The 26398-nt window shown below is 47.4% G+C and overlaps 1 protein-coding gene across 8 annotated transcripts in view; it reads left to right on the top strand.

Annotated features, from left to right (window-relative positions):
* Nucleotides 1-26398, top strand: part of Sufu (suppressor of fused homolog (Drosophila)) — a 120171-nt gene that overhangs the window by 24294 nt on the left and 69479 nt on the right. For all 8 annotated transcript variants that reach the window (XM_013504043.1, XM_013504038.1, XM_013504037.1 and 5 more), the window contains exon 3: nucleotides 4914-5050. In XM_013504043.1, the coding sequence (XP_013359497.1) occupies nucleotides 4914-5050 (137 nt within the window). The remainder of the gene's footprint in view (nucleotides 1-4913; nucleotides 5051-26398) is intronic.

Here is a 26398-nt window from a genome sequence, read left to right as displayed (position 1 = left end):
AAGGGCTTGAGACACACATAGTTGTGTCGTTTAAAGGGGACCAGTTCTGAGGCATGCACTGCAGGCTGCTCATTGCTGTGTGCATTTCGTAGACTGTGTGTACACAGACCCGGGTGGGGTGGCCTGCCGCATAGTGAGGCTGTGCTGCGCAGTGGCCCTCCTGGGCGACAGGCCTGTGCGGCAGCCTGTGCTGTTCAAGCACAGCAGCTGTCAGTGGTGAGAAAGGGCTGAAAGAATATGGTGTAAAAGATGGGACATGGACACAGCTGTGCAGGAAGCCTAGTCTGAGTGGGGCGTGAGGACCAGAAGCTGCGCCGAGTGAGTCAGGAGTGCGCGGGAACTGAACAGGAAGGGCTCAGGAGAACCGCACACTGCTGCAGGGCTTTTAAACGCGGGACACGTAAGCAGCACTGAGTTCACACAAAATGCTTTTCTTTCACCAATAATTAACTCTAGGTTACTGTAATATTTTTACTTTATAAGCTTTTTTTGTTTTTTGAGACAAGGTCTTGCTGTGTAGTTCAGGCTGGCCATGAGCTCACTGTGTAGCTTGGGTTATCCTCGAACTCAAAGCAACTCTCCTGTCTCAGCCTCCTGAGCACTGGGATTACACCCAGTGGGTGTATCACCACACATTTACTTTATAAACTTTCTAACTTTAAAAAACTTCTTGACTCACCTATTTTCTAAACAACTTTTTCTTTTTTCAAACTTTTAAAAATATTTGCTGGTACTCTGGCTATGTAGCTCCGTGATAGAACAATACCCAGCATGTTTGAGGCCAGGGCCTCCAGCAGCAAAAACGAAAATAGAAAGATTTTTTTTGTTAAATACTAAGATACAACCAGGTGTGGTGGTGCACACTTATAATCCCAGTACTTGAGAGGCTGAGGCAGGAGGATTGCTGTGAGTTCAAGGCCAACCAGAACTATATACATGAACCTAGGCCAACACAGGGTCGTGGTCGTCAGCCTCACTGTCTCTTGTGGCAACACAAATGGAGCCATCGCCTGTGATAACAAGGCCTTCTGAGGCCCTGCCTCCACTAGCATTTCAGTAATGCAGTTTTCTTTTTCTAATTCTTACAGCATGAAATTAACCTTATTAAGATGTGCAATTCTGTGGTTTTTAGTATGTTTACAAGGTGGTGCAACCGTCACCACTGTCTAATTCTAGAACATTTCCATCACCTCAAAAATAAATTCTGGACCCACTAGCAAATTACTGTGTCCTACCTCCTTACCCCCACCTCTGACAGCTACTGATCTACTTTCTGTCTCTGTGGATGTGTCTGTTGCAGAGATTTCATATCAAAGGCCTCATACTGTTTTCAAGGTTCATCTGTGTTGTAGCAGTTATCACTGTACTATTTCTTTTTATTACCAAATACTATTTTTTGTTTGTTTTTCAATACTGGGAATCAAACTCATAACCTTGCGCCTGCCAGGCAGGTGCTGTGCCGCTGAGCTAAATCCCCAGCCCCTCAAATAATATTTTGAATGTATACCTTACTTTATCTGTTCTGCAGTTGATGGACATTTGAATTGCTTCCACTTTTTAGCTATTATGAATAGTGCTGTCTTGAACACTGGTAAGTTTTTGTGTGAACATGTTTTCAGTCCTTTTGGTTATACGCAGAGGAGTTCAGCTCCTCGATCATATAGTAGCTGTATTACCTTTTTGAGGATTGCCAGTTTTCCAAAGCAGAACCATCATTTTACATCCCAACCAGCAATGTAGGCGTGTTCTGATTTCTTCTCCCTTTTATGCTTATTATTATTTTTATTTATTAAATTTTTTTGGTACCAGGAATCGAACTCACGACCTTCTGCTTGCCAGTCAGGCACTGTGTCACTGAGCTATATCCCTGGCCCTCTGATTTCTTCTCCCTGCCAACATTTGTTATTGCTGGCCTTATTTTAGCCATGCTAGAAGGTGTGAAGCAGTAGCTCACTGAAGGTTTGATTTGCATTTCCTTGCTGACTAGTGGTGTTGAGCATGAAGAGCCGGCTTTTTGTACCACCAGTGATGGGTTCCCTGTGGAAGGTCTCTCCCTGTTTCCTGTTCACCTCTTGCTTGAAATTAGCAGTTACTTTCACCTCTTGGAGACTGATTGGTGCCTCCTTAGTGTGGTGACTCCGGAGGGACCTTTAGATAGGTCCCAATGGTGGGGCATCTGTGTGTCCAGGATTCAAGGCACACGTTCTTTCTGTCAGCAGGTCTGATTGCTGTGAGCCTGGCACAGCCGTTGCATGGGCTCCCCAAACTGCTGGACAAAGCCAGCTTCTCCAGGGTACCTCAGTATGCAGGGTCAAGGGTTCTGGAGTGGAAACACTGTTGAGAGCCTATCTCCTCCGTCCTGCAGCAAGTCAGACCTGTTCTCTCCTGCCAGACGAGGGAGAATCTGTAACTTATTTCTTTGAAATTCCTCCAGAAAGAAATTCCAGTGGCCTCATTTACTATTAGCAAATATTTCAGCAGCCTTTTATGCTGAAAAATGATTCTCTCTGACCCAGATCCCCTTCTGCAGCATGTGACAACCTCCTCTCAGAAGACATGAGATGATGTTGTTCCTTTGGAGGGCCTTCATCGTCTGGACAGGTGGAACCGCTCTGGCAGGAGAAGGATGTGCAGCCCGGGCCGGGCCCCTCCAGCACGCTTAGAGGACGGCATGACCTTGGCTGTTGCCCGGGCCGCCTGTTGGAGACAGAACCCTTCTGACAGGCGCAGGTTGTGTGTTTACCCTGAGGCCGGGCCATTCCAAACTCGTGTTTCAGGGGTTGTGTCCAGTGAGCCCAGTGGGTGGTGAGCAAATGCAGGTAGAGACCATCTGGCTGGGCCTCTCCCTGCCTGACAGCCGAGTGAGGGCTGGCCTGCTCGCCACGCAGCTGGCCCCAGAAGCCCCCGTGTGGGGACAGATGGTGTGCACGTGTGTGTGTGCGCGCACTCATGTGTGCACAGCCCTCGTTAGTGAGGTGCTGCCAGGTAGGTGTGAACGATTCAGCGACCTCTCTGCGTCTGAGGGAGAACGCCTGTGCAGCCCACGATGGAACATATTCCTTTTAGTCTGTTTCTCAAGTTTTTGTGGTTAGAAGTCGAGTGTTTTCCTTGGCTCACGATGAAAGCCCTGGAACAACGGTCTAATATGTTTTACATAGCTGCCTCTAATTGGTGGCTGCTTGAAATCTTCCCTTTGCCCTAGTGACCCATCTCCTTTTGTAAAATTTTAGAGTCCATCTTTCATTACTTCCAGCTTTTCGCATCCCTTCCAGGCCTCAACAAAGGCAGCTTTTGCCCCCTCCCTGTTTGTGTAGATACACTCTCAGCCTCGCTACACTGCAGTGACCCCGAACAGGGCAGTTTGGCAAGGAAATGAAATGGCTTAAGAGGTATCGCTTCTGGCATCATCTTCTAGCCAGATCTGCAGAATTTCAGGCTTATATCCTCCACATGGATTCTCACTCTCATGTTGCTAGAGAACCAGAGAAAATATTATGGATACTTCTTTAAAATATAGTTGGGAGCCGGGCATGGTGGCACATGCCTGTAATCCCAGCACTTGGGAAGCTGAGGCAGGAGGATGGCCAAGAGTTTGAGGCCAGCCTGAACTGCCGAGTGAGACTCTGTCTCAAAAACAAAAAAAGAAACAAAAAAATATAATTGGGTTTGACCTGATCATTCCTGATTCCGTTTCAGTTTGAAAGAGGTTGAACTGAGCGTCTCAGTGGTGATCTTCCTCTGCACAGTGCGGGAAGGCTGGCCCAAGCACGCAAAGCCAAGGCTAGCACTGTGTTAGCTTCTGAGACTTCGGGATCTCTCTCTCCAGTTTCCCAGCTATCCTTTTGGGGATGAGGAAGGAAAGACGCCGTGAGGAACTCTAGGGCTGGGCCTTGGCAGCCTCACCAGCCCCTGAGAGCTTTCTCTGCTGATAGCCTGTTCAGGGAGCTTGGCTAGCAAGAAGGTGTCAGCCATCCTCTTAGTTTATGTTTTGTATTTATATGCTGGAGAGTTTACACGTGTGTAACCATTGTGGCTCATGTTTGCAGAAGGTGTAATTACTGAAAATTCTGTCATGAACAGTTTGAACTTTTAACCCTTCCCATGCTGGCAAGCCTCAGGAGCTCTCAGGAGCTCCTACCCGGATGCCTTCCTGACCTGCGGAGGTGTGGCACCCACCAGCCGGGCCTGCCTCTGATCCACATCCTTGCCCTGTGGCAGCAGTCTATTGCATGGTCTTTCTGAGAGTTGCAAATGCTAGCAGGGAGAGAGGGAGGCACTCCCAGCTTGTCTTGTCACTTGAGATGGGGCCACAGAAGCCATAGTCCTCACCCTGTGATTGAGGGGTGCTTATGGAGAGCGTGCTGATGGGTGTGGGCATGTGGGATGCTGGCTTTTAGGAAGAGTATGGGTCCACCCAGTATTTGGAACCTGCCTCGGGGTCTCTCTCACATCCAGATGACGGCTGTACCCTGTGGGGTTGGGGGATGGAGGGTCTTATCCTCACAGCGCACATGGCCCTCTCGGTAGCTCGTATACATTATCTTACCAACCTCAGTGGATGCTGAGTAGCAGCTTGAAGTAAGGAGCGTGGATGAGGAAGATTTTCTGTACTGCGCCTCAGTCACACAGAAAGGAATGCTCTAGGACGACGAAACCTGGAAGTCCCGATTCAGAGTGCCCGCAGGGGAGTTGTTGGCCAGACTGGCTGTGTACTGCACTGCACAGGCAGGAGGGCGAGGCCAGCGTTCTGCTCTCCTCCAGGCCTTCCAGGCCCTGCTCTCCCTCGGCCTCCATGCTCGGAGACCCTGAGTAGAGAGTTTGCCTGTGAGGCCACCACACAGCGAGAACTTTCATGAGACTCTCAGGCAGTGTTTCTCCTAAGGTTGAAGTTTTCTCCTTTTTGTTCCTTTCAGGTTCACAGGAACAGATGGGCCTAGTGGTTTTGGCTTTGAGTTGACTTTTCGTCTGAAAAGAGAAACTGGGGAGTCCGCCCCACCCACATGGCCAGCAGAACTAATGCAGGGCCTGGCCCGGTACGTGTTCCAGTCAGGTAAGAGCCTGGGGTCCTGTGCCAGGAGCCTGGCTGGCTTTGGGAACTTGCAGGTGTAGATGTCTGCGGTGTCTTTTCCCTGGGAGTACTGTACCCCTGTTGTATAATGAGGGTGGCTTGTTTTGCCTGGTGTTCCCTGAGTGGATAGCTACCCAGGACATAGCAGAGAGGGGTATGTCACTGTACCTTCCTCCCGATGGTCTGGTTCTCCGTTTCTTTTTTTCTTGTCTTTTTTTTTTTTTTTTTTTTTTTTTTTTTTTTTTTTTTTTTTGAGACAGGGTCTTGCTTTATAGTTGAGGCTGGCCTTGAACTCTCGTTTAGCCCAGGCTGGCTTCACACTCACAGCTGTCCTCCTACCTCAGCCTCACAAGTGCTGGGATTACACTTATGCACCACCAGGCCTGACCTGTCCCTATTTCTGAGGCTGCAGAACATAGGCTAATCTAGGCTCAGGCTTGGGTAACAGGAGGGTAGGGTACAGAGGGAAAGAATTGCCAGAAACTTTCTGCCCCATTGGGTGAAGGGGGGCTAGAATCAGGCAGGGCCTTAACAGTCCAGAGTATTATTTGGCCAGGTGTGGTGATGCACATGCCTGTAATCCCATACTTGGGAGGCTGAGGCAGGAGGACTGCTATGAGTTCAAGGCCAGCCTTGGCTACCTAGTGAGACACAGCCTCAAAAAAAAAAGTGGTGTTTGATTCAGATGATTCACATGCCATCCAGTCTGTTGTCCTTTGCTCTGGGCTATCCACTGAGACGGCTGATGAGGACCCTGGAAGGGGGGCTTTGTGTAGGGAATCTTGGCCTCACTGTACCTGTGTCCTCCAGTGATTGGAGGCTGAGTGAATTTGGTACCTCTCCTTGAAGCTTCATATCGTCTGAGTGTTTCTGTGTGGCTAATGAGTTGCTCAGAAGCACTTTCCAGGTGGCCTTCAAATGAATGCTGAAGTTCTTTCTCCTGGCTCTCTTGCTCCCTGACTGTCAGAGCTGCATGCAGAGCAGCATCCTAAGCCAGCGCCCTCAGGGTGTGCTCCTTGGGCCTCTTGCACCTGAAGCCACTGCAGACCTTGTTGTAAACACATATTTTGGACCTCATGGAGACCTTGGACTCAGACTCTAGATGCTTCAGGTAGAATCTGAATTTGGAAAACCATGGATCTGGCAGCTTCTGTAGGTACAGTGGCTTTTATAAAGCCTTGAATATTTTTGAGACGCGATAGACTTGTCTATATCGAACCCTTTCATCCTCCTCCGAGACCTCTGGGAGTTGGTTCTTAGCAGGGGACTGTCATATAAGGAGACAGATCTGTAACTGGCATGTACCAGCATGTGTCTTAGGAAGTACAGGCGTCTCTTGGAGGTTGCAGTAGGTCTTCTCTAAGCAGATGCCCATAGCTCCCTGCAGAGCTCTGATAGAGTCAGACTCTAGAGGCCAGCTGGGGGCAACGGTTTCTTAACCAGCTTTTGAAGGAGATTCTGGTGTAGCTGGTCTGTCTGGTGTTCAGGCCCTAGAAAGAAGTTAGCTGACTGAGTTAGCTGACTCATGTGTAGTTTGGTGCTGGCCTGGTGCAGCATGCAGGCCTTTTAAGTTGTGCAGAGGTCTCTACCACCTGAGGCATTTTGTGTCCCACTTCTCCCTGCTTGTTATGCTAGAGCTGACTCTGGCGTGGAACTGTTTTTGGGAAAATAGATTTTTCATGATGTGGAATTAGATTGCTATGGGAAATGGGGCTCCAAAGACTGGGGTACCGCCTGTGTGTATGAATAGCTGAGTGCCCTGCCCGCTGCTGAAGCCAGTGCATGCTTGTGGGTGCCTGCTCAGGTAGGTAGAGATAAGAGAAAGATAAACTAAGTGTTATCTTTCAGCTATAATTGAAATTAGTTGTGAGACAATTCTGTAATTAAAATCCAAGGAGGTGGGAAAGAGGATTTGATTAGCAAGGATTTATTTCACCCACACAATAGACATCACTGGTGATCATTTTGTAGTTACTAATGGTGATGTTGATTCAGGCAAAGAATATCAGTGGTTGCTAGAACTGCTGGGTGAAGAAGGTTTTTGGAGAACAGGATAGTCACAAGGACTCAGAAAGAATCACTACAGATTATTCATTTTTCAAAAGAGAAAAAGTATCTTTATAATGGAAAGATTTTTTGTTGTTGTTTTTTGTTTTTGTTTTTGTTTTTGTTTTTTGAGACAGGGTCTTACTGTGTAGTTCAGGCTGACCTCAAACTTGCTGTGTACCCCAGGCCGACTTTAAACTCACAATCCTCCTGTCTCAGCCTCCTGAGTGTAGGTACTACAGTTACTGCCAAGGTGACTTTGTTGTTTTTGTGGTGCTGAGGATTGGACCCTGGGCCTTGTACGTGCTACCACTAAGCTGTACCCCCAACCCTCATGGGAAAAGTTTGAGTGGACATCCACCTAACAAGATGATCACCGTAGCAACACTAATAATGAACAAATTAGGGCCGGGGATGTAGCTCAGTGGCACAAGCACCTGCCTGGCAAGCACAAGGTCCTGAGTTTGAGTCCTGGTACAAAAAAAAAAAAAAAATCATAATTTTATGTATCTCATGTGTTGCAATGTGATATATGAAAAGAAACATCAACTAAGTTGCACTTTTCCAAAAATACTGAATCTGAACCTAATTTTGAGCAGACAGACAAGTCCAGGTTATAGGATATTTTATAGGATAGCTGCTTGAATTCTTCACAAATATCAATGCATAGGGAGGGGGGGTAAGGGGAAAGGAAGGAAGGGAAAAGAAAAACATGAGAAAGGAAGAATAAAATAGAAACAAAGGTTTGTAAAAAGGGGGATGAAGGGGTTGAAAGGTGGAGGGGGAATGGGGAAAAAGAGGAATCAAGATATAGCTTGTGCAGGTGCAAATTCCCTGTGATGAAGGTAATCATTATGTGTATCTAAACTGTACCAATAAACATAATGTTTAAAATGTCAGTACTGTGAAAGACCTCACAAGACAAGGGGAGGGGATCGCCCTAGATCAGTGATGGCAGATCCTTTAGAGACCGAGTGCCCAGACTGCAACCCCAAACCCGCCTCGTTATCACGAAGTGGCAGCACTGCAGTTAACTCCAATACTGAGGATCTAGTTTAGAAAAAACAACTCATTCATTAACATCTTTTGTCTAAAAAGTAAAACACAGCCAGGCGTGGTGGTGCACTCCTGGAATCCCAGCACTTGGGAGGCCAAGGCAGTAGGATCGATGTGAGTTTGAGACTAGCCTGGGCTACAAAGTGAGCTCAAGGCCAGCCTGAACTGCATAGCAAGACGCTGTCTCAAAAAAATAAATAAATAAAAATAAATAAATAAATTTTAAAAAAGTAAAACACAATAACATGCATGCTATAGGTTTACTACCACTGCCTTTTTTTTTTTTTTTTTTTTTTTTTGGTACCAGGACTCAAACTCAGGACCAGGCACTGTGCCGCTGAGCTATATCCCCAGCACCACTGCCCTATATTATAGAGACCTTGACAGTTCAAATATGCTGTGTGATCCTAGGCTGGATCCTGAATTGAAAAAAGGGTCACTTATAGAGCAATTAGAAAAATAAAGATGTAGACTTTTTTCCTGGGTGTGATCAGGGCAGTATGGCTTTACCTCATGATACTCTTCTTCTTAGGAGATGAAGACTGAAGTAGTTAGGGGTGAAATGACATTATGTCTACAATTTAATTGTCAAATGATTCATCAAAAAATAAAAAGCCAGGTGTGGTGGCACACGCCTGTAATCCCAGCACTTGGGAGGCTGAGGCAGGAGAATTGTCCCAAGTTTGAGGCCAGCCTGAACTACATAGCAAAACCCTGTCTCGATCAATCAATCAAAAAATGTGTGTGGAGAAGAGAGAAAATAAACACAGAAAATGTTGACAGCTACTAAGTTTTGGTGGGGAGTATTCAGTATTGATTGTACTGTCCTAACTTTTCTGTAGGATTGGAAATTTTCATAGTAACGTATGGCTTTTTCTTGAATGAGTGTTGATGAGTGTGTGCTTGGCCATTTCTTCTGCACCAGGAGCCCCTCTTAGAGCCTTGCTAATGTGACCACTAGCTTGTGCCTGCAGATCACGGAAGATACTTCACAGCAGGACACGGTGACTGCATTCCTTTTTTTTTTGTCTTTTTAAGACAGGGTCTCGCTATGCAGTTCATGCTGGCCTTGAGCTCACTTTGTAGCCTAGGCTGGCCTCGAACTCGCCATGATTCTCCTGCCTCAGCCTCCCGAGTGCTGGGATTACAAGTGTGAGCCACCACGCCCACCTGCATTCCTAAATGTACAGAACTTTGTGTGACGTGATGGTACTGGTCAAATAATAAGCAAATCTTTTAGTTCTTTTTGGAACATGGCAGGGAGTACGAGTAAGTTATTAAAGGAATAGGAAAGTGATAAGGAAAAATGAATGAAAACTGATTTTAAGGTAGAAGACCACCAGGAATGGTGGCACATGACTATAATCCCAGTACTCAGGAAGCTGAGGCAGGATGATTGCTGTATGTTTAAGGCCAGCATGAACTATTCAGTGAGACCCTGTATCAAAAACCAAAACAAAAAAATAAAGGTAGGGTACCATGGCTGAGGGTTAAAGATCAGAGCTAATGTGTACTGTCTTGTATACCAGACACTGCCATAGGTGCATTTTTAATGTTACTCTGGCTCTACAGTTGTAGAATGAAGACAACACAGAGAAATTACGGAGCTTGTTCAGTGTCCCTTATCTAATAGTGCACACAGGACTGGAGCCAGCCAGTGTGGCTCCCTGTGGTGCTCGCCTTACCATGGCGCCAAGTTGCTGGTTTCTCCACTGATGTCAGGTCTGCGGGGTGTCTGAGGCCACACAGGAGGCTTGCGGCGTGGCCATGGTTGCCAGCTGTGCGTCCGGGCGCTCTGCAGCTGTGATGCCTTGCTCTGCAGCAGAGTGTGCTAGTGCTCCATGGAATGACGTTCTGAAGCACTTGGGAGGCAGAGGAGGGCAAAGCCATGCATAATATTGGCCTCTTTTCACCTTTTAACTTTTTCCACATGGAAGTGTGTATGTAGGCAGGGCACCTATGATGCTGGACGAGTTTTCACAAACTGAGCACTCCCTTGTAATCAGCAGTCAAATCAGGAAACAGACTAGCTCTCCAGAAATTCCGTTGTGTCCCTTATAGCCACTGCCTTTTCCAGCTGCGCCCCCACGCCTCCCCGCCCCACCCCCACCACCGCAGTTGGCAGCCTGAGCAGGTTGCTCACAGCCTGTAGGCCCCATCTCCACCCCCTCCCTGCATGTGCGGCCAGACCAAGGGGCGCCTGGGAAGGGGGTTTAAGGGTGAAGCCCCTGGGCCCAGCCTGCCTGCTTTCATAGCACAGCTGTGCCAGCTCCTGCCTGCGGACTGTGTGGGCCCCGAATCCACTCCGCGTCTGGACAGCAAGGTCAGTAATAGGAACTGCTCGTGACGTTGCTGATGGGATGCAATGGCTCACTGAGAGCAGTGCCCAACACGTAGTGTTGTAGAAGTGTTATTGAATTTATTATGTAGTCTTTAAAAACCTTATATGAATCAAGAAGTTTTTTTGTCTCTTTGTTTTCGGCAGTGACCATAAAGACTCTATTTAACAGCAAAATCCCGTTAGGAAGTCCCTTGCTTGTCACTGCATGAGATGCCTGCCTCAATTGACATATTTGGTGCCTTTCTTTTGTTCTAACACAGAAAATCAGTAGTAGTGATACAATTAGAATCACTTGTTTTGTATGTCACATTGTCCAACCCAAAAGCAAATTCAGTTCAGATGTGTTTTCTTGATTTCCTGCAGTTGATTTATGTAGTTGCCTCCAGTCTTACGTAAGTCAAATCCTAAATACTATAGAGTTTATGCAGTTAGCAAGACCTAGTAGAAAATCCTTTAATAAGATGAGAAATCTTTTTATAATGTGAATAAATGCTCCTTCTTGTAAAGGCTGGGATTAGACCTATCAGTTGTATCAGAGCAGAGCCTGCTGAACTGACTCAGGAAGGAGCCTGTGACTTGCAGGCAGTACCCAGTCTGTATGCTTACACTGTAAGGACTTGTGTGCTTATGTTCACTGTGCACACAGACATGCCTGCATGTGTAATCTGCATCATCATTCTGTCCGCTGGCCTTGTCTCACCTGTGCTGTTCACCCTAAACCCAGTAACTGTGGGACACTCACCGCCCACGCATCTGCATGTGAAGACATGCTGAGCAGCATAGTCAAGTCACGGGAATGTGGAGACTTGCTCTTCCAGATCAAAGCAGCACCCAGAACTTTGCCGTCCAGGCTTGGAAACAGCATCGGAGCGGCGGCAGGCAAGGAGAGGGGAACGATGAGCCCCTGGTGGGTGTGGGCTGGGGTGCTGCCCACGCCCAGCCATGGGCCGTGCCAGGCAGCCTCTGAAGTCGGCTTGAAGGGTGGCTCAGACGTGCCCTGTAATTTAGCCCCAACCTGCTGGAGGACATTTCTTCTTGGACAGGTTGCTCAGAGGAAGGGAGCTGAGCTGGAGAGGAAAGAAAGTAGAAATGAGAGAGACCAGGAAAGACGCGTGTGCAGAGGTGGAGAAGGCTTCTCTCCACTGGAGGGGAGGGCAGTTAGGGTTTATTTTACTTGAGATTCTTTTCTTTGTGAGAAGGTGGCAGAAACCCAACTTAAGCTGCCTTAAACAACAGCAGACTTCATCAGCTCAGGTAACTGGGTCATCCTGGGGCCCGGGCGTGGCTCGATCTTATGTTGAAAACGTGTCTGCTGCGACTCTGCGTTGTTCTCATCCTGCACGGCTCTCCCCTGAGCGTCCCTGTCTTAGTTCAGGTCCTCGCAGTTCGTCGTCCAGCAGGCAGAAGGCTTTCCTCGCAGCATTCCTGTATCAGGCTGGGCAAGAACTCAGCTTAGCTCCGCCTGGGCCATTTGATGCCCGCTGGTCGGCACCTTGGCCCAGGTGGAGCGCTAGGGTTTGTTAAAGTCCTCCTGCCTCACTTCCAGTCACATGGGGCAGAAGGGCGGTCCCTACAGTAGAGATGCCTGCATCAGCACTTCCGCTTGTCTTTTTAATTGGTTCTCTCTTGTTCCAAAGATGGCTGCATCCTAAAGTCTCACTGGACAGTCGACAAGCAGAAAAGGGGGACATTTCTTTTTTTTTTTTTTGCCATTACTTTTTAAAAATTAAGTTTATTGGTACATTTTAGGTATACATAATGATAGCACTTATCATAGGGAATTTGTACCTGCACATGATACCACTTGATTCTTTCTTTTTTCCCATTCTCCTACCCTCCCTTCAATCCCTCTTCCCTTCCTTATGTAGATATTTCTGTCTTGTGTCAATCAGCTTAAATATCAATTAAAGCTGGCATGGTAAAGCATGCCTATAATCTTACTGCTCTGGGAAGCTGAGGCAAGAGGATTGCAAATTTAAACCCAGCCTGGGCAATTTAGCAAGACCTTGTCACAGAACTTTAAAAGGAAGGGGCTGAGGATATATCTCAGAATGAAGGCCCTGCTGGGCCACGTGGCACATACCTGTAATCCCAGCACTCAGGAGGCTGAAACAGGAAGATCACTGAAAGTTTGAGGCCAGCCTGGGCCACATAGTGAGTTGAAGGCCAGCCCAAACTGCATAGTGAGACCTTGTCACAAAAATCCAAAGTAAGGGCAGCGTTCGACATCCCCCCAGAAGTGGAGCCTGGGACTTCCACTTGTGCTTGAGGTGAGTGGAGCCAAGCAGGACCAGAGGCCAAACTCGGGATGTGACAGGGTGGCCTGGCTGCCCCCTTGGGTCATGAAGGAAACACAGCATTCGCTGGGATTAAAGCAGAGCCAGATGAGGGCAGCGCCCTTTGTTTTCATGTGGTCTTTGCTGGTCCCCAGGATTCCCCTTCTGAAGGAGGCATTTTTACTAGAACTGTTTCTGCCAGGAGAATACCCAGTGGCAGCACCTAAAATACATTTATTTCATGACCAAAATTTATCATGCTGATGACACGTTGGGAAGAATGTGTTTAGATATTTTGAAAGATAAATGGTTGCCAGCACTGCAGATCCGCACAGTTCTGCTGTGAATCCAGGCTTTGTTAAATGCTCCTAATCCTGACAAGCCATTAGCAAATGATGTGGCGGCGCAGGGGACGACCCAGAAGCCCGGCCCGAGAAACAGCTAGTGCGTGGGCGAGGCGATGTGCCGTGACTAATGTTTAAGTTGATGCGATCATCAGGTTTGTGTCACTTCTCCCTTTTTTGTTTGCATTTAGTGGATACAGTCTTAGAACATTACAGAGTAAAAGCCCGGACATTTTCAGTCCTTTGGTGATTAAATGCACATTAAGAAACCTGTGTCGTGTCCTGACTCACTGTTGTAAAGCGTGAGCGGAGTATAAAGCATGTGAATGTGGGTAGTTGTCAGGGTTAGCTGCAGGAGTGTGGGTGTTCTTTACTTTATTTTGTTTTGTTTTTTGAGGGGAAGGTAGTTTCAAAATTTTATCCCCCCCACCTTTCATGGTGATCTAGTTGCACTGGTTAAAAAGCAGCTAACCAGTTTTTTAAGATCTGCTCTCTAGCCAAGTCCAGCTTTATTTAGACGCTATCGATAGACAAGCTGATTGTTTGAACCAGAATGGAAACGTTAACAACACCACAGCCCTCACTGGTCACGTAGTGATTTTTGCTGTCAAGTGTAGAGTCCCCCTTCAAAAAGAGCTTGTGACTGTTTTGTATGGCTTGTCTGGAAACTTCGGTAAAGCTTATGTTTTAGTAAAATATTGTTACTTTAAAAAGAAACCCACTAAATAAATAAATAAAATGTGGCCTTGGGTTCAGTATGTAGTGCTGAAAAAATATCCTTCAAAACTTGACGGCTTTCTCCTGTGTTCCGTTGCTCCTGTTGGCTGGAATGTGGTCCAGGAAATGGAACAACCGTAGTGACTGGGAGTGGGACCTGGTTCTCAAGAGAGGTTGCCAAGAAAAGGCGTAAGCACGGATTGGGGTCCTGGTACAAGGAGGGTGTCGTGGTGTGGATGCGGTTTAGCCCCCAGTAGTGCAGGTGCTGGAGGCTTGGTCCCCGGTGCGCAGTGTGGAGGCTGTGGACGCTTTAGTGCTATTGGCAGGCGCTCTAGCTCTAGAGGGATGGATTAGTTCTTGCCCTTGCGCCTTTGCTTGTGAGCAGCCCCACCGCCACCCACTTTTTGTGGTACTGGGGATTGAGCATAGCGCCTTCACACTGCGCTACTTCCCCAGCCCTGTAATTTTTTTTTTTTTAAACTTTGAGACAGGGTCTTGCTAAGTTGCTCAGGTTAGGCTCAAAATTATGAGCCCTCTGTCTCAGCTTTCCACAGTGCTAGGATTCCAGTCATGTCGCTAGTTCCCTATCTGTTTCACCATTTGTGACAGAGCGGGAGGCCTTTCACTAGGGTGCTGGCGCCTTGCTGCTTGGGCCCTGCAGCTACCAGAATCATGAGCCAAATAAACCTTATAGGTTGCCCAGCTGCAGACATGTTGGCACAGCAGCACAGTGACTGTGTCCGAGGCGCGTGGCCATCGGGTAGACAAACAGGCTGTCACTCCCAGGACACCGGGCCGGTACCAGAGAGACTGTTCTGGGCCTCAGAACGAGGTGGCTGTCATCATACCTGTGTGGCAGATTTAGAACCAGATCCAGTGTGAATCATCTGATTTTTCAGTAATCACATCAGTATGAGCAGACACTCCACCGTCTGTCCTTGCTGCTTTGCTGCCAGTTTCTCTGACTTTCTTGTTCCCTTTAATTTTATAATCAATTCTTTCTTCTCCGATTGCCAGTGACTACTCTCCTGCCCTCCCCTCTGGATTTCAGTAGAAAGAAAGCATTCCCCAACTCTGCAGGCCTTGAATTTTGAACTTTGGATTAGAATTCTGCTGAACAGGCATTGTGCCATCAGCTCTGGGTGGTGGGCTTTAAGCACAATTCCAAGGCACCTTTCCTTGTGTCTTCGTGAGAAGCATGGCTCCTAACCGTGCACTTACATGTGGACACTCAGGTGCTTTGCTAGCTGCTGCTTCATGGCAGCCTCCGGACATGTGCTGAGTTGGCTCTGTGAGTCAGGCCCAAGGGGAGATGAAGGCCGAGTGCCCCGCCTGGGCCGCCAGGCTGACTGACCTCTGGTATTGATCGACCACTACCACAAATACGTATATTCTTTGCTTTCCTCTGTTTATAAAAGAAATACTTGACCATTACAGAAACAAATATAGGACCAAAAAAGATCTTTATAATTCTCAATTCTACCCATGAGAAAACTGTGGTGTTCCTGGCTCCAGATTTTCTTTTTAAGGCATATATCTAGATACAGTTATTATTATTTAATAAAGTGGACTGGCAGGTGTGGTGGCATACGCCTGTAATCCCAGCACTTCTGAGGCTGAAGCAGGAGGATCCTTGTGAGTTCAAGACCAGCCTGGGCTACAAAGTGAGCTCAAGGCCAGCCTGAACTACATAACGAGACCCTCTCTCAAAAAGACCAAAAAAAAAAACCCCAAAAAACAATGGACTGTATTTTTCATACTGCTTTTCAGCTTGCCTCTGTGTGTGTGTGTGTGTGTGTGTGTGTGTGTGTGTGGTGTTTCAGATCAAACCCAGGCCTTTGTACTCTACCATTAGATACATCCTGAAGCCCTTTAAGCTTGCTTTTTTAACTTAATATTTTTTGGACATCTTTCAAAGTCAATATGTTCTTTTTAACCTTACACTTTTTTTTAATTATTTAATTAAGTTATTTATTTATTTTTGGTACCGGGCATTGAACTCATGACCTCAGGCTTGCCAGGCAGGCACTTATGCCACTGAGCTATATCCCCGGCCCTTTTTTTATTATTTAAATGCTGTCTGCTGTACTTTGTTTAGCCAGTCTCCAATAATAGGTTGAAGATTTGAGTTACTTGCAATTTTTTCCTACCACAACCTTGCAGTGAATGGCCCTTGTGTTACATGTATGTCTTTGTATTCTGCATGAGTGGTTCTGTGGGGTAACTCCTAAAAGTAAGATTGCTAGATTTAGGCAAGTGAACATATGCATGTTAACAGCCATTGCTAAAGTTTTTTTTTTTTTAAGTAAGAAGTATTTAGATGAATGAGTATATTATTATAGCAATACTGTAAATGTTGTAATGGTATTCAGCAGAGAAAAAAATGGTTGTTACATACAAGTATTTTTATAGCTACAAAGTTCTCTACCAAGTCCATGAGAATTGATCTCATTTCTTCAGTTACTTAGCCTGAGAGAGAGAACACTAATGCATACTGTCTTGGTTACTTTTCTCTCATTGCTGAGACAAAATACCCAACACCCGAAATTAAGGAAGGAAAGGTCTATTGAGGTCACAGTTTGTGGAGGTCTCGGTCTATAATCGACTGGCTCAAAGGCAGGGTGGCACATGGCAGAGGGCAACAGTTCATGGCAGCAGAAGACAGCAAAGCAACAGGAGCCAGAGGGAGGAGCAGAAGAGAGTGAGCCTCTTTCCCCCTCTGATATTGTATGTGAGCTACCTGCCCCAGGGCGGGTGTAACGCTCACACCCATAATCCCAGCATTGGACCATGGATCAGTCATAAACTCTAGAAGCTGCCCCAGGACTGCTTGAGGCTTTGAGGGGACAGCCGGACGCAAACCATGACACATACTAAACAGCACACAGCTGGGGTTCAGAAAGGTCAGCATACCTGGCACCTCGTGTCCTACAGTTGAGGGTAGTGCAGGAGCCATCCAGTGCGGGTGAGGGACACAGCCTCTCCTGGAATCAGACTTTTCCAGACATCAACAGCAAGTCAAATTGTGTATATAGAATCTCAATGAAGGGTCCGGGGATATAGCTCAGTGCCGTAAATGCCTGCCTAGGAAGCTCAAGCTCCTGAGTTTGATTCCTGGTACCCCCGCCCCCCCAAAAAAGAATCTCAATGAATTCTGGAGTTTTGCTTTTTCTAACATTAAAATCACATGTGTGGGTCAATCTATTTTAAAAATTATTTTAAAGAGAAAAGAGCAAAAACAAAATAGCAAAAAGACATAAATGAACAAAACAGTATAAAAGCAAAAATGATACAGAATTTCAAAACAAAGTGACCAGAAATTTAAAATGGCCGTTATATTACATATTGTTATCTTCAAAGTGGTTACTCATATTACCAGATCTAGGCATGTAAGATTGATCAAACAATTAAACATTAACTGTTCCTTTCAATAAACCAGTAGAACTTAGTAGTATAATTACCTTAGCTATCTTGTGTGTGTGTATACATATTTTTCCCTTCCTTCTTTCTTCATCCTAGTTATTCTTTCCTTTTGAGCAGTTCTTTCCCTTTCATAATATCTATTGTACCTTTCAGATTTTATTTACCCTTTCAGGTTCTTACACTAGGGAGGCAATATGATGTTTACACATGTGGGTCTGATTTATTTCACTTACGAGTATGGTCTCTAGTTGCATCCATTTACCTATAGAAAATTCTAGTTTATCTTTCGTTATAGCTGAGTAGTACTCCATTGTATAAAGTACCGCATTTTTTTTATCTGTTCCTCAGTTGATGGGCATTTGGCTTGTTTCCAAGATTTAGTTATTACAAATTGTGCTGCTGTAAACATGGGTGCACATACGTCCCTGTGGTACGATGCTTTCCGTTCTTCTGGAAGAATACCCAAAAGAGAAATAGCTGAGTTGAATGGACCTCTAATCCTAGTTTACTGAGGAATCTCCAGACTGATTTCCACAGTGGTTGCACCAGTCTACACTCCCACCAGCAGTGGAGAAAGGTTCCTTTTACCCCCAGCCCATCCAGCATTTGTTATTGGTTGATTTCTTGACGATAGCCATTCTTTCTGGTGTGAGATGGAATCTCAGTGTTGTTTTAATTTGCATTTCTTGAATGACTAATAATGTTGAACATTTTTTCCGCTATGTATTTGCCATTTGTATTTCTTTATCTGAGAAGTTTGTATTCGTCTCAGCTGCCCATTTTTGGATTGGGTCTTTGAATTTTGGAGGCCTGGTTTTTTAAAATTCTTTATATGTTCCAGACAGAAGTGGGGGTCAGTCTTTTTCTGTAGAGCTCATATAAAAACTTGCTTTTCTGTAGCCAGAAGTAAGTAACGGTGCTAGATGTGTAGCTTATTGAAAGAGCACATGCTTCACATGCATGGGGCCCTGAGTTCAGTCATAAAGAGGTAAATAGGACCAAACCTTCCTAGGCATTTAACATTCTCTTCTCTAACTTCTACAGTAGGTAACTGGGAGGGGAAGATGTGATGCTGTACTATTCAGAGATGGAAATACGGTCCTGCAGAATTCCTTGCAGCTGGTGAGTGGCAGGTGAGAGCCTCCAGGGACAGCGGAACCCGTGTGGCTTAGTGAGCTGTGGCCTCTGAGGCTACAAGGATCCACTTCGTTTTGTTTGTTTAGTTACACTGGGGATCAAACCTGGGAGCTCACACATGCGAAAGAAGCTCCAAGGACCCGTTCTAGAGAGGTGGGGAGAGGAGCTTTTGGCGGTCATTTGCATTGGTTTTATTTAAATGCTTGCTATATACTGGGACCTGCAGGGGCCAGGGAAGCCGTGTGGAACAGAGGGTTCCGCCCTCAGGGTGGAGACACAAGGGAGCACACAGGCAAATAATAAATACTGGAGGCTCTAAAATTGCTGAGAGGGAAGGATCAGCGCTGGTGAGCCCGTTCTAGACCTGGGGTTGGCGAAGGACGGAACTGGAGGCCGAGAGTGAGAACGGCTCTCCCGAGTGGGTCCCTGAGGAGAAAGCCCAGGAGCTCCAGGGCGAGGAGCCGAAAGGTGGCCTCTGGCTGGAGGGGGCTGAGGGAGAGGGAAAAGCCCAGGCTGCACGGCGGGGCACAGCGGGAGGCACAGCAGGGGCAGGAACGCGAGGGCCCTCAAGCAGTCAGGATGGAGTCTGGATTTGATGGTGAGGGCAGTGGAAAGCTCCGAAAGTCTTTTCAAGGAGGGAAATGACTAGTTTGGAGAGGGAAAACTTTCATTTAAAGATACGCTTGGATTTGAAGTACTTGAGGTTCTCAGCCTGCATTTTGAGAGTGACCCTTCGCAGAAGGTTGGAGCCCAGCCATCAGTCATGGACTCCTCCCCGCTCTGCATGCCTGTGCTTGGGACCTGGAGCTCAGTAACACCCTATCCCCTGTCCGCTGTCCCCTGAGGCTCTCAGCCTAGGAGGGGCACCCAGCCCTCAGCCTAGTCTCCCTGAGGTGTTAGCGCCTCACAGACCTGTGCTGCCTAGCCCAGGGCTCCCTTCGCCCTTCCCCCTGCCTCCCTACAGGTGAGCTGAAGACAACAGGTAGACTGGGAGAGGGGCTCCAACCCGGCCCAGGTAAGACGTGGCTGGGCTGCACTTGACCTCATCTGCAGCTTACCTGCTTTCTTCCTTCTGGCGTCCCAGGTGTGTGTGTGGCTTTAATGTCTTGCCTCAAGCAAAGTTTCCTGAAAGGAGCTGCTCCACTGTTGCTAAGGGGAGCTGCTGAGTTCTCCCGTCTCCTGGTTTGGATGAGCTGCCCACTGCCCCAGTCAGCTAACCAAAGCCGAATGGAGCTGCCTGATTATATTAACATCAGTTTTCTTCCTTGTAGTCCTTTAGATTTTCTTGGCATTTTCTTTTCTTAGCCTGATGTATCCTCTTTTCTGGTTGCTGTGGATCTGTAAAATATTTTCCCTTTCATCTGTTAGTAATACTGACCAATTATAGGGTGAAACAATACCAATTTACCTGTGCTTTTCCACAATTTTATTTTATTTTTTTGAAAGAGGATCCCTCTGTGTAGCCCAGGCTGGCCTCAAACTCATGATGATCCTCCTGCCTCAGCCTCTTGAGTGCTGAAGTTACAGGGGAGCAGTACCACACCTGGCAACACAATTTTAGATTAATAGTTGAAAGATTGGGTTCCTACTCTGCTGAAGAAAAGCAAGTCAACCCCTCAGAAATAAGCTTGTGCCATAATCTAAGTGATTTGGTCCATGTCTAAATGAGTGTTTTTAGGGAAGACTTTCTACCCTCAGAGCAGAGGCCGGCCACTTGTTTTTGTAAATAAAATTGCCCTGGAGCACAGCCACACCCCAGTGCATTGCCCGTGGCTTCTCTGGTGCTACAACAGTAGTGTTGGTGGTCATGGTAAGAACTGTACGGGTAAAACAGTGCTGCACTCGCCTGACATGTGCAGGCCCCGGGGTTTGGTCCCCAGCGCGGCAAAAAGAACAAAAATCAAAACCAACAATGGTATGGCCCTTTGAAGCCCGGTGTATAGCCACTTAGTGAAAAAGTCTGACAACCCAGGCATAGTGGTGTGCACCTGTAATTCCAGCACCTGGGAGCCTGGACTATATAGTGAGTTCAAGGCCAGCCGAGCTACATAGTGAGGCCCTATCTCAGTCTAGCAGCTTGTGACTTGAAAGTATTTGCTGCTCCTGAATAATGACCCAAGTGCAGAGCTTACCAGCATTTAAACCTCCGTGAGAGTGTAGAGGCCCTGAGAATTGCCTTAACTGCATTCTGTGCCTAGCAGAGAGGAATACCTAGCAGATTCACTGAGGCAGGTAGGGAATGCATCTCCTGCTGAGCTGCTGCAGGATTTGGGGCAAATTCCTTTGGCTTCCATGGGTCTGTATCTTACTTGGAGACCTGTATGAAATGCTTTGAGCACTGAGTAGAAAAAGGCTATTAGACACCGGCATGTAACTGGGGTAATTTTCCCTTGGCCTAAGGCTGCCTTCTCTGGCCCCCTGTGGAGTCTTAATTGGTTGTGGCTCAATAGAATTTGGCCCCTTTGTCTCCGGCACCTGCATTTCAAGATGCTCCCTGCAGGGGGCGATAAGGGCTACTGGTGAGCAGAGCGGAGCAGCTGGAGAGTTAGGGCAGCAGACCCTGCCCATCTGCTGGGGGCAGAGCAGAAACGGCGCAGGACGGAAGGTTCAGTGAGGACAGTGCAGCGCGCGTGGCTGAGAGCAGCCCAGTTGGCTGCCTGGGTGTAAGTCCCAGGGTGACTCTGGGAGGCCCTGGAGCCTTGGGTCAAAAGTGAGCTTCTGCAGGGTGTGCTTATGTCACCTGGGAAGCACTGGTAGTAGTGATGTTTATGGTATAGCATATGTGCTACTCCTAGTGCAGTGCCCGGCATTACACGTGGAAACAGTTATTACCACTTCACAGTTTACCTCGAGCATCGCTGAGCATTGCTCGGGCAGGGGTCATTTCAACCAGTTGATTCTTTTTTTTTTTTTCCTGTCTTCTTGAGACAGGGTTTCACTGTGCAGTTCAGGCTGGCCTTGAACTCTGTTTAGCCCAGGCTGGCCTCCCACTCACAGCTGTCCTCCTACCTCAGCCTCCCTAGTGCTGGGATTACAGGTGTGCACCACCAAGCCTGGCTAATTTTTTTTTAAAGGTGCATATTGAAGATAAAAGGGAAATAGGCTTTAAAGGAAGAGAGAAAACACACACACACAAGAAGCAGCAGCATGCCATAGTACTGCAGCGCGGCACTTCTGATCATAGTGTGCCTTTTGGCAACCACGACTGGAAGAAACCCGAGGATGTTCACAGAGGCCTTTCTGGGGTGGGTGTTCACAGAGGCCCTTTCTGGGCCTTTTCTTTTTTGTATCTTCTTACCATGTGAAGTTTTCTGCATAGGGTGTGGTTTCTCTTCTGATAGAAGAGAAGAAACCAAAAGGGCAGCCATGACAGAAATTCAGGAAGAACCTCTCAGACAGCAGGACAGCGAGCCGTGGGAAGCAGCCTGGGCCAGAACACCATGCTGGGGAGGAGGAAGGGGTGTTTCTGGGACTCCTGTGGACAGAGGCAGCGATCTGCTTGCCTGCTTGCTTGCTTCTGACTCAGGGAAACGGCTGACATTGGGCAGATCTGCTGCTGCCCGGACTCCCTGGCTGTTCAGCCTTCCTCCCTCACAGGCAGGCGTGGTGACAGGCTCCTTGTTCGGTCTTTCTCCAGAGCTCAGGCCAGAAGGCTGACCTGGCTCCCTCTTCCAGATTTCTGGTGAGCTGCCAGCAGCATTTCTGACTCCTCAAAGAGCCTCCTCTTCGGGAACATAATAGTTGGAACTAGTACCAGGGAGGAAAAGGTGGGGGTCAGGGACTTTTCAAGAGAAATTACATGCCTGTAGTTGCTGCTCCTCAGGAGGCTGAGGCAGGAGAATCTCTTGAGCCTGTGAATTGGAGGCTAGCCTGGACTACATAGCAAGACCTCACCTTAGAAAAAAAGAGAAAAAAAAAAAATTGCAACAAGCCAAGGGATGAGTTGTTGTTTGTTGGATGCGATAGGTGAACTCCAAAACAGTATCAGGGCCCCAGTATCAGGGCCCAGAACAGCATCCTGTGCCCGTGGAAGCTGCATTCCGAAGACACTGCTAGAGCTGGGCAGTGTTTCTGAAATAGGCTGCAGCCTTCCCGAGCACTGGCCCAGCCCAGGCAGGCCCTGTTTGGATTTGAAGCTTTAGAAGAGGAGCACATTGTCACCTTCCTGGTCTTGCTGGGCCTGTCTGCATCCTCCCTACACTGAGCAGCGTGGTGAGCTGAGTAGCGGAAGCCTTTGTTCCGCACTTGTCTCCCCTGGCCCCGCAGATCACTTCTACTTTGTCTCCAGCTGGTAGGCCCCACCCCCTACCAGGGGAGGGAACCCAGGGCCTCCCGCGAGCTACGAGTTCTCTGCCACTGAGCTGCATCCCATCTCCCCCACCCCCTGTGATTTTGAGACATGGCTTCACTAAATTGCCCAGGCCGAGCTCAACCTTGCAGTTCTTCTGCCCCCGCATAGTGAATAGCTGGGATCACAGGTATGTGCCACACCCCTGGCTGTGTTATTACTTAAAAAAAATGTGAGGGCTAGGGATATAGATAAGTCCTAGGTTTGATTCCCAGCACCACCACCACCCCGCAAAAAGAGAGCGAAGTGAAGAAAAATATGGGATTGATTATACTTGCTTAGAAGAAAGTCATCTCAAACAATAGCAGTGGTCATATCTGAGAAGTGAAAATGACGGGAAAGGAGGTTTTCATTTTTTTACTTTTACATACCTCGCTGTTGTTTGAATTTCTTGTAATAAGCCTGTAAAACCTTGTAACTTAAATAAATATATAACTGAGAAAGAAAAATAAACTAAATCCCAGTCCCGAGGCAGCCGTACTGTTTATCATGCTTGGAGGTGTGTCTCCATTTGTAAACTAATTAGACAGTCTTACTAAGTACTGTGCCTGTTAAAATGCTGTCTTTGGCCTGGCATCGTGTCCTGGAAGTCTTTCTAGCTGAGTAAGTGTGGCTCAGTAGTAGTACCTGTGGTATCGTGTGGTGTCCCATTGCGTGGTAGTGAAATACAGAGCCCTCTAGTTAAGCAGGTCCTTCTTGGCAGGCTTTTCCGTAGTTCCCAGTTTCCATCTTTGCCCCTGCAGCCCTGCGTGGGACCACACCCTACAGGGCTGTTGGCAGATTACTTTAAAAGTGCTGCAGGTAATGTTCATAGATGTGCAGCTTGGCAACTGCACCCCATTATTTTGGGATAAACCCCTGAAGTGAGATATCTAGGTCACAAAGTCTGTACATTTTACAGTTTAGTGCCCTCTGAGAAGGGGACTGCACCAGGCTGGGGGGTCCTGGCCAGAACTGCCCCGTGCTCGCCTGCCAGCAGCAGGCAACCAGGAAGCTCTGTGCTGCCTTTGAAGTCCACAGAAGGAGTCCCGGGAGTGTTCCCGCATTTGCCAACTTCAAAGCTGGCTGGATTCCAGTGCTCTTTGAGGTTGGAGGCCTCTGGGCTAGGTAGACGCTGGGGCTCTAAGCAAGCCTTGTGAAAAGCCCTCCCTCAGACTCGGTTCACACTGAGCAGGAAGAAGTGTCCTTATCATCACTAATGGGTTTCTAATGGGCCACTAATGCGGCTTCTCCCTATAACCAGCTCACTCTGAATTGGTTATCAACAACCCCTTTTCTTTATGGGAGTGGCAGGGAGTCTCTGGAAGGACCTGAGACAGGTGTGCAGATGGAGGGGACCTGGCCTTTACACACAGAAGTGAGCTCAGAAGTGAGCGCCTGCCTCGGGTGCCATCTTTGACCCAGCAGCCCTGCCTGGGACCACACTCTACAGGGCTGTTGGCAGATCAGAGAAAATGCAGAGAAGGGAGCTTTCAGACTGGCAAGACCTCTCTACGCGGTGTGCTGTGAAAGATGACTGTGGAGGTGAGGGAAGTGGAGGCTGTTCAGTTTGAGGAAGAGCCTGGGGGAAGGGGTGGAGTGTTAGGGGCGGAACTGTGACATGTAGCAGGTGCTTAAAAAATACTGCAGGTCTTGCTGGGCGTGGTGATGCATGCCCGGAATCCCAGCACTCAGGAGGCTGAGGCGAGCATGGGTTACATAGTGAGTTCAAGGCCAGCTTGAAGTACATCGTGAGATCCCAACTCAAAGAAAAACAAAAACCAAAACATATAGGTAGATAAGAATAGATATGTATACTTGCTTGGTTTCTTTTCCCTGTGAGATAAGTTCTCCCTGTGTAGCCTTGGCTGGCCTAGAACACTCAGCGGTCCTCTTGCCTCAGTCTCTGGAGTGCTGTGACTACATTGTGCACCACAATGCCTGGCAGTCTTGCCATATGAAAAACAGATTTGCCTTTTTGCTACTTTTTCTTTCCCATTAATGGGATTTAAATAGAAGCCGCTAGCTGTTCACTGAGCTGTGGACAGCCTCGGAAGCAGTAACCTTGCCTGTCTGAAGCTGTGCTGGTAAAGTCTGAGCGCACAGCTGTGCACTGCTGCGCATTTGTGAAGGGGAGATTGATGCACTCAGTTTAGTTTCCTGAACTGAAAATTAGAAGCCAGTCTCCCCGAGACAGTGAGCCCTGCCACAGGGCTGGACCGTGGGTCTATAGTCTTAGTTCCACTGTGGCCCTGTGGCCGTCATTTCTTCTTTCTGTCAGCAGTGGCCTGGATTTCCCAGTGGCTGACTTTCACAGATGAATAGCAACTGCTTAGCTTGTACACAAGGCAGCTTTGACATGTTTTGTTTTCTTTGATTCTAAAAGTTACCCTGTAAAGTAGATAGTATCATCATCACATCATAGTTTGATACCTGTAAAAACAAATGCAGAGAAATTAAGTGACGTGTTTAAGGTGACATAGCAGAGGAAATTGCATCAGAGAATAAAGCAAAAACTCTTAACATGAGGATCTGTATTTGCCTGAGACTTGAAGGTAAGCATAGTACATTTGGGGTGCATGGTCCATTTGCCCCTATGATCTAGCAGAAGAAAAATAATCAGTGCTAATAAAGGATGCTTTTACTTTACACTATGGTGGCCAGTGATAGCCAGAGCCAGTGTTTTATGTTTTATTATGTTTTATTATGTCGTCTTTTCAGGTTGCTGGGGATGAGAGCAACCAAAATGTGTTACAAGTTGATCTTTCTACAGCCTGATGGCCCATGCCTCTCTGTAATCCCAGTAGTCTAGAAGACTGAGACAGGAGGATTGCAATTGTAATTACAGCCTGGGAAACTTAGCAGCCTAGCAAGATTCTACTTCAAAATAATATTTTTAAAGGGCCAGGCATGTAGCTCAGTGTGAAGGCCCTGGGTTCAATCCCTAGTACTGGGAAAAAAAAGTTGATGTTTTAGGCAAATGTTCCATAAACATGAAGAAAAAAGTCATTCACCAAAAGAAATGCAAGTGTGCAAGTTACACTGCCCTGAGATATCACTGCTCCTCTTAGGTTGACGGTCAAGTCAAGCTTGGAATGTAAAGTGCTCCTGTCTTGGGGCTGGGGATTTAGCTCAGCGGCAAAGCGCCTGCCTGGCAAGCGCAAGGTCGTGAGTTCGGTTTCCGGTACCAGAGAAAAACCAAAAAAAAACCAAACAAACAAAACAAAACAAAACAAAAAACTGAAGTGCTCCTGTCTCCCTGGAAGGGACCGTGTCAGTACTGAGCAGGATGTGTATGTGTTTACCCTTTGGTATGCCCACTCTAGGGATCTCAGAGACATGAGCAAAAATATGAAAAGACATTCACAAATGGCTGTTAATGGAAGCACTGGCCGCAGGAATTAGCTGAGGCGTCTTGTCACGGTGTGCCAGGTCCGTGGGAGGAAGTTGAAGTGTGAGTATGCTGTGTCCAGTCCCTGCTTGTATTAGCCGCTGGCCCACTGACCAAGGTGAGTCCGTGACCAGCCCTGGTGGGGAGACGAACTCACAGGTGCAGGGAGTGAATTCAGGGAGGGTATTGATTTGAGCTGGTCGTAGAATCAGTTTACCATAGGAAAAAGTCTTCCTTGTCGTCCACAGAGCATAGTTTGCCATCCTGATTAT

The sequence above is a fragment of the Chinchilla lanigera genome, unplaced genomic scaffold, assembly GCF_000276665.1.
Source record: "Chinchilla lanigera isolate Chin_1 unplaced genomic scaffold, ChiLan1.0 scaffold00084, whole genome shotgun sequence".
Taxonomy (NCBI): Eukaryota; Metazoa; Chordata; class Mammalia; order Rodentia; family Chinchillidae; genus Chinchilla; species Chinchilla lanigera.
This window is presented reverse-complemented; position numbering and strand designations above follow the sequence as displayed.